At 36.9% G+C, this 22,342-nt stretch overlaps 1 protein-coding gene across 2 annotated transcripts in view; it reads right to left on the reverse strand.

Annotated features, from left to right (window-relative positions):
• METTL15 (methyltransferase like 15) overlaps positions 1-22,342 on the reverse strand; it is a 78,471-nt gene that overhangs the window by 43,477 nt on the left and 12,652 nt on the right. For both annotated transcript variants that reach the window (XM_038138659.1, XM_038138658.1), the window contains exon 3: positions 1,384-1,520. In XM_038138659.1, the coding sequence (XP_037994587.1) occupies positions 1,384-1,520 (137 nt within the window). The remainder of the gene's footprint in view (positions 1-1,383; positions 1,521-22,342) is intronic.

Consider the following 22,342-nt stretch of genomic DNA (forward strand, 5'->3'; position numbering starts at 1 on the left):
CACAAAGAAGAGAAGACTTTACAATTCCCATGACATTTGGCAGAACATGTTTGCAAGCTTAGTTTAAAAGAAAATGGACGTTCCTTGACAATACTCTCCACAGCATTCTGTCAAAAAGAGCATTCTCTGGAGAAATAACAGTGGGGAGAGGCATTCCACAAATTTGTAAGTATACATTGCATGTCATTTCAGCCCAAAGAGAACTGAAAATTTAGAGAAATAGATGCAAGTGGTCTTAGAGAGCAGGATGGCTAGAAAATAAGCTATGCTGTCCTGGCACATGCTTGCATTTCTCCCTCTGTGTCTCTGTCAAACACACTTGAAAGGAAAGCACAGTTAACCCTCTTTCTTAAAAAAGCTGAGGAACACCTTCCGCATTGTTTAAATGTTACTGCTGCCCTAGAACTTCTCTTTACGTGGGACTGAAGAACCAGGTGTCTTTTTATCTGCCTCTTCCAGATTTATTCTCACTGGAAATATTTTCTTTTCTTCATGTTAAAGCTCTTTGAAATAATGTTTTCAACCTGACAGTGAGTATTCTCTCCTTACTACCTCACCTAAATTTCTCAAGTCTTGACTACTTCACATTATTTAATTTTGTATCTACATATTTTTACTTCTTGTCCAGATCTGAAAATGTCTGAAAGGAACTTTCTGAAAAGCTCACATTCAAATCCATATATTGCACACTTTTGCACCAATGCACTGATGTTCTGACTGGGTTCTTTCCTGAATTGAATAAAGGAGCAAGAACTTTGCATAACTAAGAAATATGTCAAAATTTGCACTTAGAAATTGTTCATTTAGCAAATTCAGCACTCTAATTTAAAAAGAAAATTGAAGCATAAGCTATACACAGAAATTGTAGCTTATTAAATTGTTCGGTAGATTCTGAAGCCAGTGGCAAAATACTTAGCAAACCCAATACTGAATTACAATTATTTTGGGGGTTTTAAAATTGAAATATTCATAATCCATATTTAAATAACCTAATTATTTAAAACCTATTATTCCATCATTTTTGTGAAATACGCACCACGAAAATATGTTTTTATACTACTTTGCAATCAGAACCATCTCAAGGCAAACAGAACAAATGAATCTTTTAAAAATCCCTTTTTAAATATAAAATTAGCTACTTGATGCCTGCTTAACATTAAAACCACAAAATACACATTTAACTCCAAAAACCTAAGAAGCAGCTGCATGCAGATACTCATAAACAAATTGAATTGGATCTCCTGTTCAACAGGGTACACACAGCACAGAACACTATTCCACAACAAGATATTACAACTATAAAAATATATTAAATTACTTCTAAAACACCAAAGTACCAACATTATCCCAACCATGTTGATAAGACAGGAGGAGACAACTTACGGGTAGGCTCCTGCAAGCTGCTGAGCTATGCTGTGAGCTGTGGGGTCCCTGTCCAGGGCATACACAGTGATGTCTCTGGCTTTCTCTAGGAGAGCTGCTGTGTGACCTCCAGCTCCAAATGTCATATCCAGGAAACGCTGGGGAGTGAAAACACAAACACTTTCACCTCAGAGCAGTGACAAACTGATGGCTGGTTTAGAACTTAGTTAGAAAATCTCCCTCATGTACTAGAGGAAAACACACCATTGCCTTTTTGGAAATGTTTCCTGTATTTTGTGCAGAATTGCAATGATGTCAGAATAATCTCTCAACAAAACAAAGCAAAACTAAAAACAAAAAAGAAAACCAAACGCCCACAAACAAACAAATAAAAACACCAAAAAAAATTTAAAAACCCCCAGAAAAAACCAACCCAAACCTGTTCGTGGAAATTAATGCTGTGTTAAGCCTTCTTTTCCCTATAAAGGAGCAGCAGTGTTTCCATGCCCCTTCCTCCTTTGGCTGGTACCTGACTGATTACAAGGCAGGAACTATTTTTGGTGACAGAAATAACTGGCTCCTCACTCAGCAATGCAGAGGTTGTATGACTGCAACTCCACCTAGGAAATATTTTATTTTCAAATTATAGTCTAGGGAATGCATACTGGAGCACAGAAAGAAAAGGATTTTTATTGTTTTTGTGACATTGTAGCTAAACCAAAGTACAAATGTGACTGACTCTCTGCACCTTGGTATTGGCATAAGTCTTTTCTCTCACCTGACTGAACTGACCTCTGTTGACTGGGGGAAACGCAAGCTAGACTTGAAAAACAACTTCTCCATATACTTCAATATTAATATCTGCATAGGTTTTTTTCCCCACTTCTCAGTTGTTTTTTTTTTTAAATGTGAAACAGGTTTTGAAGAGTACTTATCAGCTACAATCATATTCAACAGAAATGAATATGGACTAAACTTATTCTCACAAACTATGGAGCCCAAGGGTAAAAGCACCTTTTAAGTAAAATTTTCTAGTTTTACTCTTGAAAGAACTAAGATTCAACCACAAATTCCCTTGGATAAGAACAGAAATTCAAAGGCAATGAAGACCCAAACATTTTTCCAGAAACATTTTTTAGAAAACAAAGACTTATATCTTATATGTGAAATTCCACCCCCCCCTCCCCCCCACAAAAATAAATAACATACTTATGAGACTAATAATCCAACTCTACTGTGGCTGAAAGTAAGGGCAAATTTTTTAAGATCTTTAGGCTGCATTATTTAACACAATTTCTTCGTGCTATACTATCACATTTCCTAAGCTTATGTTCTAGAAGCAAAAGTTCCCTACAACATTTTACAAAGTTAATGAAGAAAACAAAATTTAGCTGGGTGATCACCCAATATTAAATTGCATCACTCATATGAAGAAATAAAGCACTGACCCACAATTTTTTGTAAGCAGTATCTATAAGACAAATCTATGTTACAGAGGACACACTATCGTTCTATACAATCCAATTAAGCATTCTGCCACAATCTATTTAAGCATTCTGATTTATTTTCTGCTATGACAAAAACAAAAGTTATACTCCTTGAAACCAACTTATAAAAACAAAACTGAAACAGTTAAAAAATGTGGTTGTTGCTTTAACACAACTGAACATAAGAATTTAGCTAGATTTTAAATATATTTGCATATGCTAAAACTCCAAGCATGTTGTCTATAAGTTATCACATACCTGTAAGGTTCAGAGAAGCTTTCTTATTAAAGACACCAATCACTTTGGGTTTTCTTTGCATTGTATTGTTACTTCTACTACACCCATAAAAATCCAACACTGGCTATTGAGTGGGATATTAAACTAACTAGCTACTTTTTTGTTATCTCCCTTCAATGAAAATTAATATTAAAATGTAAATTTTCACTCTGAATTTAGCTTAGAAAATTGCAAAAATGAACCTGAATTCTAGAAAACGAAAATAAAAATCCTAAAAATAAACTAAAATAAAAATCCAAAATATCTAGATATCTAAAACACAAATCCTCCTAAATTACTTTTAAAATTTCCAGGGTATATCTGTTATGCTTTCATTTCCACTCAAGTTATTTCCATTTAATCCTTACCAGAACTAACATACATAAGCAATAAACAGACCTCTAGCTTTTATATTATAGTTCTGTAGGGAAATCCCTTTAGAAATCTGTGGAGGAGCAACAGAAAATTAAAACCACCTTTTTATTTTTTTTGCATAAGAATAACCCACTCAGAAATGCACTCAAAAACTTCATCACAGGAATCCCAAGTGTCATTTAGGATTGCACTTACTGTGCAGCAACACATTACAAACAAAACCAACCTAAACTACATCATAATTCCTCTTGGAAAAAAAAAAAGTTTAATCAGCATGAGTCACGTCTTCCTGTTTGGGTTTGGTTGGTTTGTTTTGTTTAAAAAAACAAACAAATGCTCTTGTTCTTTATCATAGCTAGGAAACTAGGATGGAAATTTTGAAAAAAAAATCTGTATTTTCTTTTCTAAAACAGATCTACAGTGTTGGCAGGAAGAGTCATGGAAGGCATAGGAAGTGTCAGAAGAGCTACTTCTATCTTTAAAATAAAATACTTTGAAATAATAATTTTATTCCACTTAAACTCACTAGCAAGTTGCCTTTCCAGAAAATAGTCTTTTCCCACTAATATGTTTAACTACTCATTTATCTCTTGCATGTCAGCTTGTCTTCTAAACATCTGACTCTTCTTTGGTCATCTCTACAAAGTACTGAACACATGCTTCTTTCACCACCACTTCTACAAAGTCCTTGGTTCCATCACGTTTGAACAGCAGAACATGAAAAAATAAATTAGGGACCTTTTTGGCCAAACTTCCTGACAGCTTTGCTTTTTAAGCAACACGTTAACATTGAGATTTTTATTTCCAGATGAATTTTTCAAGATGTTCTAGCTCATTCAAGAATACTTCTATTTCGTTTAGCAGTCTTACCTTTCCTCACAGACACTTGCTTCTGCTTTCTTTCATTAAGTTGATACACTTTAAGCTTGACAAGCCCTTTATACACGCTGCTTTTTAACTAACCACACAGAAGATGTTGAAGATAAACTAAAACATTGGCAATGCAAGATAGAGAAAAGAGAGGATGGGGCGGTTGTGCCATGACAAAGTGACAAACCCCCAACGTTGTGACAGCACTGGAAAGCTTTAGTGAAGAACTCATGCAAGCACCTGCTGTGAATGAACACAAGCTCACTGAATTCCCCTTTCTGAAACAACCAACACACACCAACCAAACCTTTAAGCAACACCAGCCATGGTCTTTAACCTGAGAGCACCAGATTTAATCCACATCCAACTCCTCATAATCCAGCTGTTCCACTCAAAAGCCACACTAGAATCTGAAAAAAATATCACCTTAAGTTATCAAATAGAATGATTACTATATTAACATGACCATTTTGGAGCATTGATCAGATTAGAAATTAATCACTGTAATATCCTGCTTCATAATATGCTTCTTACATATTCCTTCCATTTTTCATGCCTGAAATAAAAGATGCATCATTTTTTTCGTCTTTCTCTCTTGCCTACTAGTTTTTAATCAAATGAAATTAAGTGACTTTTTATCCTCCTAGTCCTATAAATACTGAAAAAGATTATTACATGAATTTCTCCTGCAGTGACTCACCATTCCATTGTTAAGTTATGATAGTCCCATCAGAGACCCCCTGGGAATTTCATAATCAGTTTGTGACTGTAGGTTTTAGAAAGCATTTGGCTCTTTCATGACACACAGAGAGCAACAAACTAAAATTTCACAGCTTTCATTTTACAGCTAGCTCTACTACAGTTAGAGAGACCTAAAGAGTTGGAGGTTCACCATCTTGGTATACAAGACTTTGTACAGAAAAGCTCTCATAATAAACACCTTTTAAGCATTTCATTTTACTGTGGCTGATCTGGAATTCCTGTAATGATTATGTTCCACATGTAATCAAGTTTACTCCACAGCACTTGACAGCCTTGGTGATTATTTTTCCTTTGCTGTGTAACAAAATGAGATTGCAGAACTTACACAAAATTGAGACTCAAACGTGACACGTAAATTGAAAAATCATAATGCTTGTTTTTAAAAGCTCACAATTCCAGCACTTCCCACTCTCCTCTATCTTTATTTTTTAAAGGCAAGAACTTTATATCCTTTTTTTAATAATTTGATCCTTTGGATGTATGACTTCATTTTCCCCTAATTACTTCAAGCACTCCATCAAATGATCTTTCAAAAAGTGTTTTTTCTTCCTCTCACAACCCTGACATTGTCCGAAAGAGGACTTTGACATAGTGGACAACATCTCCAAAAGACTGTGGCAAATTATACAAAACCCCCAAGACATGCTGGGTTAGGATACAGGACATGCCAAACAACCTCCTGTCCTGGGCAGCAGTGCCTCATGAGCAGCCTCTCTCTTCCCCATTCCATGGGACAAACTCCTGCCACTTCTCATTTTGTCCAGACAAACTCTTTGGATCATTAATACATTGTGATAAGCAAGCACACATAAGGCATTTTCCATGGCTCTTTCCAATACATAGAATTAATTTCTTCTAAAAACAGAAAGGCTGTTTCTTCAGCCCAAAAAGTGACCTTGCACTGCATAATTATTTAATTCTATTAATTCTATTAATAGAATTTAAGTCTATACATTAATTCTATTATTAGAATTTATTTAATTCTATTAATGGAATTTATTTAGTTCTATTAATGGAATTTATTTAGTTCTATTAATTCTATTAGTTATTTAATTTGATTATTTAATTCTATTGATATTAGTCAATCCCCAGTCCTGTTTATCCACTTTTTTATTAAATAAAAAATTAAAAATCCATACTGACAGTGACCACCTTGGGTGCCTTCAGCAAGTGTAATCACCTAAACAACCTTACCTGCAAGTTCTCTGATAAAAAATAAAATAAATAAAAATCAGCCTCAAAACAGCCTTCCCAGAAAATGCTGTTCCGTCCTCCAGTCTTGTTTTGCACTTCCTCCAAAGGTTTAATACACAACCACAAGAGACAAACCCACAATTACTCCCCTCTGAAGCTCCTGTGTCCTGCTGTTGGCATTTGTGCCTAAAAGAAATGCATTATGCCTAAAAGAAATGCTTCATTGAATGGCAGCCATTCAAGTACAGTGATTAGAACATTTTGCAGTACTCCTCCCAAATTAAATGTTCATAAGAATCATCAAACAGCGTGAATACCATGTTTAAAATATAAGCAGAAGAAAAATTAGCTTGCAAGAATCCCACCCTTAGCCAGTACCACATCAATACCATATATAACATTTTAACTTAACAGGAATGCATGCCTAATGGAGGACTTCCAGGCAAAACTGGGCTACACAACTGATAAACTAGAAATCCAGAACTTTGCTGTGGGAGAAAGGAAATACAGCCACAAACCCTGCTGCAACAGCTGAGAACACAGCCCCAGCACCTTACCATTCATGTTTCATCTCCCAGAAGAGTTACAAAGAACAACAATTATGAAATTAGTATAGTTTCAGTTGTACCAATGATGAAATTAGTATAGTTTCAGTGTTAGCCACTATAAAATTAGTATTGTTTCAGTGTTAGCAATTAAGAAATTAGTCTGGTTTCAGCTTTAGCAATGATGAAATAAGTGTAGTTTCAGTTTTAGCAATTATGAAATTAGTATATTTTCAAGAAACTTGTAGAACATATTTGTTTTGAAAATGGCACTCTTTCCACTTTATACAGGATGGGAAAGAAACACCCACAACCAGAGAACTGATTTATTTAAAACATACTACAAAGGAAAAACTGAAGAATAGCTAGTCAGCATCCAAGCTATGCTGCCTAACATTTCAGCTCCCTAGAAGAAAAGGAAACACTTGGAAACTGCTGCCTGAAGAAAAAGAAATAAAATGGAGACTCTTTCATGCAATTGGCATTCATGCAAATGGCAAAGTAACAATCTTTTTTCTTGGAGTATTATTATTATACAGAATAGCCTAACAAATGTAAGTACACAAAAACAAAAACATGATGAGAGAAATAGATTGTATAGTATTTCTGTAATATTAAAGCCACCATCAACTAGAGTATCCCAAGCCAATCAAAGCTAGATCACAGTGCTCCTGTCTTACTGATCTTTCTCAGTGGGATGACAAGCCCACATTTTTCACAATAATAAATTTTTCATACTTGAAATGAGAGCTAGTGTTTGCTTGAAAATGCAAAGAAGGTCAAAATACTAGGATGTTTGTTAAGGCTAACAATAAATATTTATTACTGCGTTGCCAGCCACTGTTGGTCTGTATCAAAGTATTTATTCTTATTTTATTTGTATCTACTCCATCTCTTTGTGGAAAAAAATCCTAAGAGCAGAAAAGCAATATAAACAAAACAATCAACACTTTGCAAGATGCTTTCTGCTACTTCATTCTTCTGGTGTTCCTTCGATGAGTCATGTTCTCTAAACTCGCTGTCTGAATTTCCTTGTTATTCACAACAGAAATTGGTCATTGTCACAACACAACTTGTTTTCCACTCTGCTTTATTTTCCAAATATCAACTCTAAGTGCAATAAAAGACATCTGACCTCTTGTTCAAACACCTTGGGTTTTCTACAGCTTACTATTTTAGGACACTCAACTATTTAATATACACTAGGCAGAAGAAGCTGAATTGAAGTGGGGAGCAGTGTCAACAAATTCTATAGGAACTTTTTCTAGAAGTGATTTTTTTTTCCCAATAAATATTTGATCTGCTTTATCCTTTTATTACCACATCTTTCACAACTAATCACTGCAAAGGTATGAATAGAGACATTTTAAAAATAGTTACTGTTGTCAGTGCTTCTTGAATAAAGTACACAGACTATTGTTTGGGCACATCTTTAAAGCCCACTGTGAGAAAAGGCAATCTCTTCTCAGTCCCTCAGGATTTTATTTTCCTTCTGCAAAGCTCAAAATTGAGAATTAATGTTTAGTGCTGGCCTTTGTCAAGACCAACCTTACTGAACCTATAGTTTCAATAAATGCAGAGAGAAAATTAATCTGAAGGACAAATGAAATCTATAATCTTTTCCTTCTAAGAGAAAGGAAAAATACATCCAAACTTCAACCTCTTCCAATTTCAAGACCAATTTCAGCTTCAGTGCATGAGCAAAGATTTTTCATCCTAAAACGCATCAGGTCTATATGGCAGCAAACAGGAACAGAAGTTCTGTTGCTTTGAAATCCATAATATTCACCCAAACTGAGTTACTAACATTTCATTCAGGCCTTTCTAACAGCTATTCTGGCATTCTTTGGGAGATGGCCAAAAGGTACAAGGATTTGTATATTGCTGAGGTTTTTCTTTAATTCCACTTCTTTATTATGTCATCAAAATGCTTTGGATTGACCATGAAGTGCCTTAAAAAGCAGGAATCTATGGAGATATGGAAGTACTTTAATTTTAAGATAATTGTCCAAGTGGACAGAGAAGGAAAAATTTTTTTCAGAAAAAAATTTCCCATGTCACTGCATGCAGCAACATCCTATGTGTAAATTCTAGGAACAGAAAAATATGATTATTCCCTTTTTTAATACTATTTGAAATGGACAAGGAGATGACATATATACAGAGTTCTTTACAGGACATGCCTACCAACAAACACTGAAATCATCCTGTTCTGTAACATTAAGTGCCATGTAATGATACAATTATGAAATTAGTATATTTTCAAGAAACTTGCAGAACATACTTGTTTTGAAAATGGCATTCTTTCCACTTTTTAAAGGATTGGAAAAAAAAACCCCAACATATATTCTATATTTCTATACCAACAAAGAAAAAGCAGACAAAACCATTTAGTCCAAATTAATTCACATCCTCCAAAAACCCAAGTGAATGCTTTTCAGCAACATTAAACTGTGCACATATGCATCATGTGCTGTACAATGACAATTAATTCAGGCTGCAGGAGCTGGACCACTAAGCACCACAGAGCTCTGAAACTTCTTTTAGCCGATGCCGTAACGTGGCAAGGTGAGGGTTCCACAGGAGAGGAGAAATGGGGGTTAACATCCTCCCGAATGCCTCCATCTGAAAGGACCAGGGTGGCCCTGGCAGAGCAGCTGTGGGGTCTTTATGGCCATCAAGCCAAGCAGGTTGGCTGCAGGGGCCAGCACACTGAACTTCAGAGCTTCGGGGCAAAAGCACACAGGTTAAATATGATGAATTTAATATGATTAGTATTAACTTCTCTGCCCAGGGTGGGCTGAAGGCTCATTTGAATGGTTGTTGTGATGCACTATATAGGTATTTAGATGTTCTGCACTGGGTGAACTTTCCCATGGTACCCCCTGGTAAGGTGATTTGTCCCTTGAAGCCCCTCCCTTCGCCCCTCCCCACTGGTATCCCCTTGGCTGCGGCCTTCCGTCCCCGCCTCCCATTCCGCGGGTATAAATGTACCTTGAGTTTGGAGTTCTCTCTCTTTCTTCACCTGGAAACCCTACGATCCAGATGTCCCCTTCCAGCTAATAAACAGGACATCAGAACCACGTGGAGAAAGAGCGCTTCTCGTCCTTTACTTCGTCCATGTAGGATCCGTGCGGGCTTAAATCCCAAGCTAGCCGGGGGGATTTACAGCCCGAAACCCACGGGTTCCTTCAAATGGTCATGCAATGCAGGATAGGGGGATGCCAGGTGCTCAAGGCAGAATGTCTGGCAGGTGGTTTAGGAAGGCTGCACCTGCCCAGTCCCTCAGGCAGCAGGGAAAGGGGAGGGCAGCAGGCAGCCAGGAGCTCAGAATAAAAGGAGGCTGCATCCCCCAAAACCTTGAGAGAGACCTCTCAGAGTTATGGCCTTGTGGACTCTCTTGCTTTATTCAAATAAATTTGATCCTTGCAGGGCTCCTCTGTGGACACTGCCCTTCCACAGTGTGATTTTCCACACACACAAAAGCCAGCCATGCTGTTTCTGGGACCAAGGTTATTTAAAACATTCTCACACTACCAAGACCACATACCTGCTTAAGAAAATGCTTTTTAATTAACAGAAAATCTGTTCTCAGAGGATGTAATGCTCTAATGCAGAAGTTTTCACAAAATATGAATGAAAGGAAAAAAAGCTGTTCTGTAGCAAGGTGTTTTAAAAGAAAGCAAAAGTGTCAGGTTTATGTATTTTCATCCTAATATCTGATCTATACCTCATTTACTACTGAAGTTGATCACCAACAAAATGAATGCTACATTTCTCCTGCCCTCTTTCTCCAGGTCACCTCTAAGGCATGCATAACTCAAGCCTACAATTGAGATTTCCACAAATAGCTGATTTTGAATCAACTTATGTCAGCATTGATAATCCTCTGAAGCTCTCTGACATGGCAAACATGTTAAAAGTATTGTTTAGATATGCTGAAAACAGCAACTGAGGAGGCAAGTTTTTTACATTAAAGAAAAAAAAAATTCTCCTAAACATTTGCCATGTATTCAACATTTGCATTTCTTACAGCACTGTATGTGCACTACTTATAATTCTGTCCATAATTTCCTACTAAATCAGAGTCACCATTTCATCTTCCTTCCTACATGGACTGTGAGCTTTTTTGAAGAAATCTCACTTATCAGTTTTTGCAAAGCACAGCAAAACATGTGAGTCTAAAATTATTATGCGAGATCCATGCAGATCTGCAGCTCATCACTTTTGAAGCCACATGTCTTGGAGCAGTTTGGACAGATCATGGCCAAATATACCCAAAAAAAAAATTAGGATGTCTTTTCTTAACATATGTTCTGAACAAGTCCAGAAAATTGTAATAACCAACAGGAAGATAAATTTTAATTGTGTAATAACTTTAAAGGTACTTTGAAGTATAATTTTGTCAGAGACAGAAAGGGAATAATTCCAGATCTACTCACGTAGATTCTATTTCAGGCATCATTTTGCATTTTAAGTTGCTCACAATTATTTCTGAACAAACTATGACGGTCATTTTGTGCAGCAAACAAAACAACGTGGCACAGAAGGAACTCTGAACCACTCCTCTTAGGTCACTGTGAACAGACTTATGTATGAATAAAAATAAAATAAAAAATAAAATCAATTCTTTAAAAACCTACGTAAATGAACACTTACAAACCAAAAGAACCCCAAAGCTATTAATTGCAGTGCCAGTGCAAAGTCACAGCCAGGTAAAGTCACTGACAGCAGCTCAGTTACACAGAGCAATCCAACAGCTCGGTGTTGGCTTTGGGACATCTTATTATGGGAACAAACAATCCATTGGAAAGAGACTAATGCAAGTGGGATCACTTTTCCTCTGAAAGACACACGGAGTCTTTTTTCTGTCAACTGAAGTTCATGGCTGGACTCAGCTTACAGCTCTGATCAGACCAGCATGCTTCAAACCCTACAGTGTGTAGAAACCTCATAAATATTCTCCTGCCAATAGCTAAAAATTACCTTTATTCTAAATAATTACTATAAAAATAACTTATTTTTATTATTATTTAAATCATTATTATTAGTTCTTCTGACAATGCTCAATTTATTTTGAATGGAACAGAGTAATAAAATAAAGCTCCAACCAATTAAAAAAGAAAATAACAAACACAAAAAAAACCCCAACCAACACCCACGGGCCTCTCCAGAAGAACACATTCTCCTTGAAAAATTATGTATTTTTACTGTTCATCTTGGGTTGAAGTGTAAATCCAAGATCATAACTTGTACAAGTTACCAATTCAATCATACCATGAATCAAAGTTGCTGTTAAGAATAATTTGCAACATCAAAAAATCTACTAATCCAAACATTTTAAACAGTTTTCTCTTAATACTATTATTTTGCTTAACATTCCCTACTGAATGGCTATTAAAAAAAAAAAAAAAAAACAAAAAAAAAAGAAACAAAAAAAACCCTCATCATATTTTCAAATAAATTTCAAATACATCATTCTTCTCCAAGAGAAAGTCAAAAGGCACTAATTTGGGAATAATCTCCAATTTGATTTTAACATCATCCATGCATTAAGTTTATTAACTTTTTTTTAGAAACCAACTCAGCGAATTCTCTCTCTACTTATTTTCCTTCTCTGCAACTCATGTAAGAATGCAGGTTACATTAGTCCTCTTTCCAAAAAATTAATACAACATTTTTGCACCATGGTAGAATTCAGCCATATATTTATGAAATACCAAAAAATATTTTCAAAGGCTTTGCTTTATTTTACATTAAAATATCTAAAAATAACTTACAACAACCTTAAAATATTTTTTGCAATTTTATAGTATATTTTACAGCAATTGTTTACCAGATTGTAAAAAAAAAAAACCCTTATAACCTTACTGATAAAGTACCTCTCTAACTGTAGCTGAACCCAGTCACACTCTAAAGCAAGTGGCAGCACAGCTCATTTTTCAGTATTTAGAAATGCAGTGCTACTAAACTTCACCCAACAGGGAAGATTTAATGACCTCCAACACACTGTAACTGGAGATGCTCATATTCTCATCCAGCATGCAGATACTATACACTAATACATAATTAAAGAACAGGCAGTTACTGATTTATATTTATGTGAGATCAGCTTTACAAAAAGGAACATACTTCAGGCTCACAGGCAATTAAAACCAGATTAATTTCCTACCACAAACATGAGTTCCAACTCCTAGTGAGAACACCATGACTTGTAATGTACTTTTATACCCTTTATTACATTAATACAGCAGTCAAAACAAAAACTGTCAATCACCCCTGACAAAAATACTAAGCATAAAAACCTTGTAGAACTATGCAGTATAATCTATATAGTATATTCATATTTATATTTGTTTTCATATAATCTATTGATTAGAGATGTAATCTATTGATTACTTGGCCCTTCAGAGCATAAAATCCAAGACCAGGAATTCCCAGCCTCTTGTGGAAACTGCCCAGGTGCTTCAATAGTGGCATAAAAAGTCTGAGAAGAATGCAGTTATAGCAATAAAATATCTTTGAAGTGTTGGTGTAAGCCAGTGAACAAGGGTCCCTTTGCTTCCATTTTAAGGCAAAAACATCCTCAATTCCACGAGCTGTGTATTTAAATACAGAATGCCATGGTGGAAATCACAGAACACAATGGTATGATTAAATCAAGCAAATTTCTGGAGTGGAGGTTTTATTTTTTTAAAAAACAAGATGTTAATCTGTGAGTTACAGAAAGCATAAACAAGTAGATTAAGAACATAATAAATCACACTTTAGGCTGAAGCTGTTGAACTAATTGGTTGTGTTTCCACGTGACAGTAGAGATGCTATCATGAACCAATGAGGCAGCATAGCAACCTTCACTTTCTGATAACACTTTGTTTACCAACAAAGCACTGCCTGTGGCAGCATGCTGCACAAGGAGGAGCTGCTTTGGCTCACATCTGTCAGTTCTCAGTGGCTGAAACAAGAATTACATCTAATTACACAGAATAGATGGAGACAGTATTTTAATCAGCTGGTTCTAAGACAGCAGTGCTGGAAAACTCAACAAACAGGCCAAATGACACTTAACACCCTACTGTAAAAACTGCTTTAAAAATCCCTACAAACACAGAGAATAAGACAGCTTTAACCACAAGAATAAAGAATATAAATACAGTAAACTTGCTTGCTCACCTTTGTCTGTTATTTATTCCCTCCAAACAAGTTGTTTTACTCAGTTTTTTATGGTGATGCTTGCACGGCATGATCCTTTATTAGAGACCAAAGGAATTACCATTAGCAAAACTAATGGTTTTGATTGCTTTATGATCTGCACACACAGAGAATACAGTTCTTTTCACACAAACCTGTTATCTAACTCAAGACCAAACAAATGAATATGACAGAGTAGAGAAGACCATGCAGATAACAGTACCAGTTCCATGCAATTACAGATAAGCAGTCGTACCCTTCAGCACAAAGCAATTAAACGTGTTTATTTAGCTATCTTGAAATCAACATGCACAGCTAGATGGGCCTGTGAGTTTTGTAACTGTTAGCTTTACCCTGTGTTTTCATCCAAAAGTTAGTTGCATAAGAAGAGAACAATTAAATATTTATAGTTTTAAATTGTCTCTTTGACAAGCAGATCGCGAGCCATCAAGTGTGCTCTAATCCATGTTAGACATTTAACAGCTCAAACAGGACACAGGATTAAGAGTTCATCTTAGTGGGATACATTTTTTCCTATTGAACTTCAAATAATTTCTTATGTTATTAAGCTTATTTTAAGATGGGAGCACTCTTCTGTTTTGAACACACAACATCTTTACCCAGGTGGATGCACCCAGTCACTCTGCCTGTACCAACACCACACAAACGAGGGCCCACAAGAGGTGCTGCTGACCCCTCTGAGTTGTCTTCCACCTCCTTTCCTTGAGTGGAATCACTCAAGAATAGTCATGTCTACTCCAAATACCACAGGTATGTCATCACCCTAAAAAATCACTGTATGGAAAGGTTAAATGCCTTAATGCAAAAACCAGCACCATTATTGCTTTTCTGCCCATGGCAAATCATTCACTATCTTGCAAATGTTATTCAATAGCAAGTAATAAAATAACAACATACCAGAGTTACAGTGGAGGGCAACAGCACAACTTCCCAACAGCTCAGAAATTGTACCAAAATTCATGCCAAAAAAAGGCAAAGTCAAGTACTACTGATAAAACAGAGAGGGAAGGTCACAAAAATCACCCAGGTGCAGGTGGACAAATCTAAAGGCAAATTAGAACTCTAAATAAAAGTTCATTGAACAAAAACCAACCAAATCCTAATAGATCAGTTTAAGCTTTCCTAAAAGCAATGCACAAGCCAGTCACATTTGCCACTACAGCAGTCATGACCCACAGTTCATACATGAAACTTATTTTCCATAAAATAATGTATATGTAGCCCACTCTTCCTGGTAGTAGAATATTTTTATGTGTTTTTTTATCTACATACATATCACAAAGGAATGGAATTATGAAATTCCATGAAAAAAGAATCTGAAGTGAAATATGAAATATTTCATGAAATATGAAATATGAAAAAAGAATCTGAAGTGTATGCTTCACTGAGTCCACTTGGACAAGCTCTTACATTACTGAGACTTCAGCTGACCCTGTTAATCAGCATTTTCTCTCACAAGCATTTGGGAAAAAAACACTGCGTAAGACTCTTGAATTCCATTTAAAAAAACCTACTTCAAAAGAGAAGTTTTTTTTCTATGCTCCAATCCCATTCTGCTTCCCAAAAAAAAGCTGAAGTACAAATTTAACAACAGAAAATAGTTTGAAGATTAATTTAAATATGATACCTGCACTACAGACATTTTCCCCAGAAACCATTAAATAACATTTAATTCAAAAATTGCCATAAAGACCAGGGGACTGGTTTCCTGTTGCTACATTCCAGCTGCTCAGGTTTAAAATGAAACAAACCAGAGGATCTCAGGTATGGAAACTGATCAAGTCTCAGTGTCAGCATTCTTTACAGGATACAACATGAGAGTGTTACATGTACATCTACACCACAAGGAATTATTACTGGCAATTCTTCTGAAGGGGTCACATCCCATTACCAAAAAATCTATATCCCTTATCACCCCAGATTCTGGAAATTACTTTTGACAGCATTGGTGTTCGTAAATTTTATTCTCAAGGATCTGCATGAAAACACCTCAGCAAAAACAGAAGAGAGAGAAAATTTCACCCTGCTCTATCCAACAAATATTGTACTTCTGCTAAAAAAAGTAGCATGCCACATTAAGTATATGAACCTACAAAGATCCCCTAGAAAATCCAAGCAATTTGATAGAGCTTCTGGAGAAGAAAGCACAGAAATTAACTCATTTTGCAACTTCTATAAGAACTCAGACTGCAAATGTCCACACTACAGCTACACAGAACACATGCCTCACTTTATGAGATGACGAGCACTCCCACAAGCATTGCAAAATTAAGTATCCTGTGTGGAACAGACCAGTGGGACCCTGAACTAACAGATAAGCACAAATACATTCTCCAATTATTCTGGTCAAGAGGTAGTGCCCGAGGTAAGGGCAGGAGAGCACCCACATCCCAAAACACCTTCATTGCCCCTGATGTCACCATGCCATAAACTGATCTTGAGCAGCACCGCAATCCTGACCCCTCTCCCTGCCTGGACCAGGAGCACGAGGTGGGCTCAGAGTGCAAGGATGGAAAGATGCCCAGGGTCAGGGGCCATGGCCACACCAACAGACCGAGCAACACAGGAAGCAGGGGCACCAGACCCAACACAGCAAATGCTGGGATCAAACCTGTTTCCAGCCTGCTCTGGGCAGGTCTGCTGTCATCTCAACCCTGCATGACCCACACTGGGCATCAAACACGGCTGTTGTGGTTTTGGAATGGAACCCCCATATTTAGCACCCACACCGAGATTCCCTCTTCCCCTCCCCTGTGCAGCAGGATGGAACTGACAACTGCAGGCACAAGAGGCAAAGAGGAGCTGAGAACTGCTGGCACGAGAGGGAAAGATCACAGGTTGAGGTAAGAATAATTTACTGGAAACAGCAATGATATAAGAAAACAAACATTAACAGCAACAATATTAATAACAAAAGGTATAATAAATTATTTCCATGGACAAACATCCCTGATAATAGAGAATACCAGACAGTTTCCTCCAGCACACTTTCTCAACCCAAACCTTCTTCCCAGGAGAGAGTGAATCCCTTCTGCCTCCTACCAAGTGACTTGAGGTGCTATAGAATAACCTCCATGTCTCATGCTCCTTCCTGGCTACTGCAGAAATCCACCCTGTTCTGGCCACAACCAGGGAAATATTTTAAACTTAGCTTGATATATGGAAACTAGCAACTGTAAGCTCTTGCTCCTGAAAACCCAGTATGGGTACAAACTACTTATAGAAATAATCACTGTTTTATGCAACTTTTAATACTTGCTTAAAAATAATGTCATTGTTGTTTTTGATAACTTGGCCCTTGTATTCTACTCTTTAGCTTTCAGCATGTATATATTTTAATATACTACTCAAATAGAAAACTAGCAACCTGACTTGCTGAGCAAAAATAATGACACACCTAAACTGTATAGGAAAATGCTTTATAGGACCATAAAAAACACAGGACTAAGAATATGTTTCCAAGTGCACTTACTGGACTGTTCGTTAAATTATTTTAGCTATTACAGTCTTTAAAACTATTCTAAAGTTGGTACCTTAATTGTTTCATGCCCCAGTAGGTGTTAAAATTTATCTTCTGGATTTTCCAAATGCCAGGTTCTGAGCACTTATTCGTGCCCACTCAGACACAGGTCAAAAAGACAGAATTTTTTATAACCTTTGCTGAAATGAAGTCTTGAGTCTCTAATTATTCTCTCCACCAGCAGACAGAAGACTAACAAATACTTCCAAGACTGGTGCTACTGATGCCACTTAGCGATTTTAATTGTTTCCTGTCCTGCCTGGAAGAACAAAGTAACCCACTAGAAATTTTGTGCAACATTTGTAAAAGCAATCCATCGACTACAGCAAGGCAAAACCACTGGCTGCGACATGCAATATGTCCATGTACACAGAAGAAAACCTCTGAACACTCAAGTGTACTACTAAGTATATCATCAACAATAATTTGGGGGTGTTATGAAGAAAGCATTGTCCCACACAATTCTAAAAGCATGGTTTATTAGTTAGTGTACGTAAACACTCCTGAAAAGTTCCTCCACCTAAAGCAAATGACAATCCCACCACTACTGGTGAGAATTTCCAGACTTTTGTACTGAGATACAAAAATCCCATTAACAGGTGAGGAATCTTGTTTCTTTATCTTCCAGCTTAGAACAGACTGATTCTGCCTAGCAAATTCTGCCTCATCCAAAGAATTTTGAAGTGCTAAATCCCAAAAAATATATGTGCTAATGTTGTGTGAGAAATGGGATGAGAATAGGGAACTGTCAGCACTTTTAACTCTATAACCAGGATTACATGAGTAATATTTTACAAAGTAATCAACTTTATCACCAAAACTACTGCTGTAGCTTGTGCTACTGTACAAACCACAATACAACAGATCCCAAATTACTAAGTTCAAAATCCAAGCTACAACTTTCCACCACAGCAATCTTCTGTTAAATCCCCTGCACAGAGCAAGAAAAAACCATCTTCCATTTCAGCTAAATTTATCTGATTTTACCTAGAAACAGAATACTTCCAAGTAGAGCGTTATTCTCCTCAGTGACTGTCTTTGCTTTAAATCTTCACTGCTTGTTTTCAAATTGAATAAGATGCTTTGAAATATGTTGCATTTTACTCTTCAAGAACTAATTCTATTGCTAGTCTCCAGGACAAATATGATTTTGGTGACCATATTCAAAACATCTAAGCATCTTCACAACTGATGAAATAGAACAAATACCTACATGAGAGAGTTACAGCAATAAACCTACTCAAAAAGTTAGCTTTTAAAATGCAGCTAACACGCAAAATCAAAATAATAAACACCTTGACAGAGAATAAAATTAAACTGGGAAAACATAAAAACCTGCCAGAAAATGAGCAAAACCAGATAAAACCAAGATAAAGACAGCAAAGGAAAAATGCACGAAGAAGGAAATCCTTTAGAAAGCAAGGAGGCTGAAAAAGAACTGCAAAGAACTGCATCAGTATGGCTCGCACTTCTAGGAGAAAAGTTGGTACGAGGGAAATCTTCAGTCCAGAAAAACAATAAAATCACATTCAAAGAACAAATTTCAGAGCCAACTGATCATTTCAGGAGAGAGCAGAACACCTTCCATCACTGCTGCTTTATATGAAACCAGGCTTAGATGAGGACAAGAAAATAGGAAAAGTGGAAAAGAATTCCCTTAGGACACATCTCTCTGGTCCAATAAAACAGTCGAAGGCTCCAGCAGTTTTCTGTGGAGGACTATTAAAATTGTTTTTATACAGCTGCAGCAGATGGTATGATTCACTTATCTCAAAATAAAAGAGCTCAGGGAACTTGATGATATTATCAAGCATCAAGTTAGAACAAATAAAAAAGTGCCTTTTATGCAAATATTGAAACCATGAATAATGTGGAGAGAAGTCCAGTACATAACACACTTTGTAGAGAGATGGAACTAGCAAAAACACCGTGCCAATGATTGTCCCAGCACATGTCACAGTCAAGAGGGCCACAATGCACAGAGTGTCACCCTACAGGCAGAAAGCTCCAACCCAGACAGAGCAACACCAGACAGCTTCAACTCATAAAAATAACACCTTACCTCTTCAAAAGGTTGCAAGCTCTACCCTTCCTATCCTTCAACCCAACCTTTTATCTCCTCCTGTTGATGCCCTGCACCTGTGTGCCCTCTGTTCCCTGTGGGATTGCTCAGCACCCCTGGGCACTCCATGGCTCCTTACCTTCAATAGCATTCACCTGTCCTGCACAGCTGGAGCCACTGGGGATGAGGCTCAGCCCCACTCCCAATCACCACAAACTCTGTGCCCACAACTGCATTCTAGAGAGTACATTAGTAATTAACCAACACTAAACCCATACTGCACAGACCTGCAATCTATTAAAGCATTAAAGAAATTTAATTAAAATACTTTAAATACTTTCTTTTTGTATACTCAGCCCCATTCCCAATCACCACAGACTCTGTGCCCACAAATGATATTATACAAATACAATCCCCGACCTTCCCCCTGCAAGGAAGTCCTTCCATTACTGTTGTCAGGTGAAGGTACCACCAGGCAGAAAATAATCACTCTCTCCCTTCCCCTTCTTTCAGACTTCCATTAGCACCTGCAGCAATGGAATTTTCACGTGCCAGGGACTGGACACCTGGCCAGGTACACCCCTGATGTGATCCAGTGCTGTGTCACTGATGCTCCTGTGACTCAGCAGTGTCCTTCCATCTAAAGAGCTTCAGTGAGAAGAAAAACTGTTCAAGAGAAAAAGAATATATCATCAAAGAATCTTCCACCTCCTCCAATCTCTAAAGAGGCATTTGTTCACCATCCCAGCTTCAGCATTCATCACATATGGAAGTCATACAGACCTTTCTTACAGTTCAAAATTACTGTCTCAGTAGTTTTTAGAAATAAGAAGCTCAGCTGCAACCATCCATTCATGTTCTCACTCCTCTGTTCTCAGTGGGAGCAAGAAGGAGTCCTGCACAAAGCCTGCAAGGTTTGTTTTCTCTAATAATGCAAATGACCAAAAAAATAAAAATCAAACCTTGCTTTTCTCCCAATGCTTTAAGGTAGTTTTATTTTCCTTAATGAAACAGCTTCAAGACATGTCCTGTTGTCCCATGTGCCCCATACAACCCTTTGCCTCAAGCTGCATGATGGTAAGAAACACACACAAAGGAACTGAAGAACAGGAGAAAGAAAGGCTCCAATGCTACTGGAAAACGCTGCTAATTACCTGGGGATGGTGGGCACACACGTGGACAAAAAAAGCCATTTATTATTATAAAACAGGGTACAACACAAGATGAACATCAGACATGAAAACTACCAACACTGAAAATGTAATCTGCAAGACAACACAAAAAATACATTTATTTTTTAGTTTGATTTTTAAAAAGCCTTGAATGATGCTTTAAAGAGTTTAGGAATAGTGAAAAAAAAATTAAACAGTACTAATGGGACAGTTCTTAATGACGAAAACTTTAAAACGTCCTCAAAGGACTCTGAACACCTGTAAATGTACAGGCATGGTAAAAAGCGTAATTACTGAATATGTGACCTAATAGAGAAAAAATCCAAACTGAGTACTATAAAAATCAGAGAGGATAGTAAAAGATAATGGCAACAACAGGTCTATTCAACAGAAACATCTTACACCACACAAACTTTAACAGCAAAGAACAATTAATCTAAGTTGTTAAAACCAAAATACTTCAGTGGGATGTCAGTCAGTAACACAGAGCTGACAACTGTGCTTTAATTACATTTGAGACTGTTACCAATTAGTTAGTCTGCAGCACTACAGGCTTCATGCTATGACTCAGTGCACTGACTCATTCAGGAAAACTTTCCTACACAACTACCCGGGTACCCACAAGGATGCAAGATCAAAAGGAAAGTACTTACATTGACCTTCTTAGCAAAAGTCTTGTTTTAAATTTAGATGACCAAAAGTGGATAGTGACACAAGTGCTCAAGTAGGCTTTTTGAAGGGGAGACTTTCAGGAGCACTGTTTCAACTCCATTTCAGATAAACATCTCAAAAAATCAAAGTACAAATAACGCTTCGTACAGTTTGAGGCTGAAGAAGCACACTCTAAATCTGGGATTTTTGCTGTTTTTTGATTGTTTGGTTTTTTGTTTTTTTTTTACAAGCTGTTTAAGTACCATTATTTACTATTAATAAAAATATCTACCATCAAAAAATCCTGTTTCCTGTCACTTAAGAGTGCTGGCTGATTTGAACAATTGAAGGCTGATTTTTTTTCTGTGTTGGAAGTTGGAAGCTGATGGAAGGGGGTGGCAAAGAGTGACAAAATGACTTCAGCCATCTCCTTGTTTTGGGGAAAAAAACCCCTTTGGTTAGATTTTTTAATTGTAACAATTCTACCATTGTGCTAAGCAGTAATGGGATTTTCCAGTTTGGCAGTGAAAACAACAGGAAGATAATCCTGGGTGAAAGGTTCTTCTACTGATATTCACATGGACCTCCAAAAACCCGTTAAGATTTCCAAGTAAGACTTTGGTGCCAGGCTATGCTGCCAAAGCTGCAAGTGCAGGATCCTGGAAAAGGAAAGCTGTGTTAATTGTTCTCATGTTCTCACCTTCTGCTCTGATCTAAGAACTTCAGAGTTTTATTTTAGGCCTGGAGGAAATGGGAGGAGCAGGTAAGGCTCTTGAGGGTTAAAATGAGCATGAATGTTGCAATTAAGAAATATTTTTAAATTAAAGGACATTTTTTCCAGAACTATACTAGAA

The sequence above is a fragment of the Motacilla alba genome, chromosome 5, assembly GCF_015832195.1.
Source record: "Motacilla alba alba isolate MOTALB_02 chromosome 5, Motacilla_alba_V1.0_pri, whole genome shotgun sequence".
In the NCBI taxonomy this organism is placed as follows: Eukaryota; Metazoa; Chordata; class Aves; order Passeriformes; family Motacillidae; genus Motacilla; species Motacilla alba.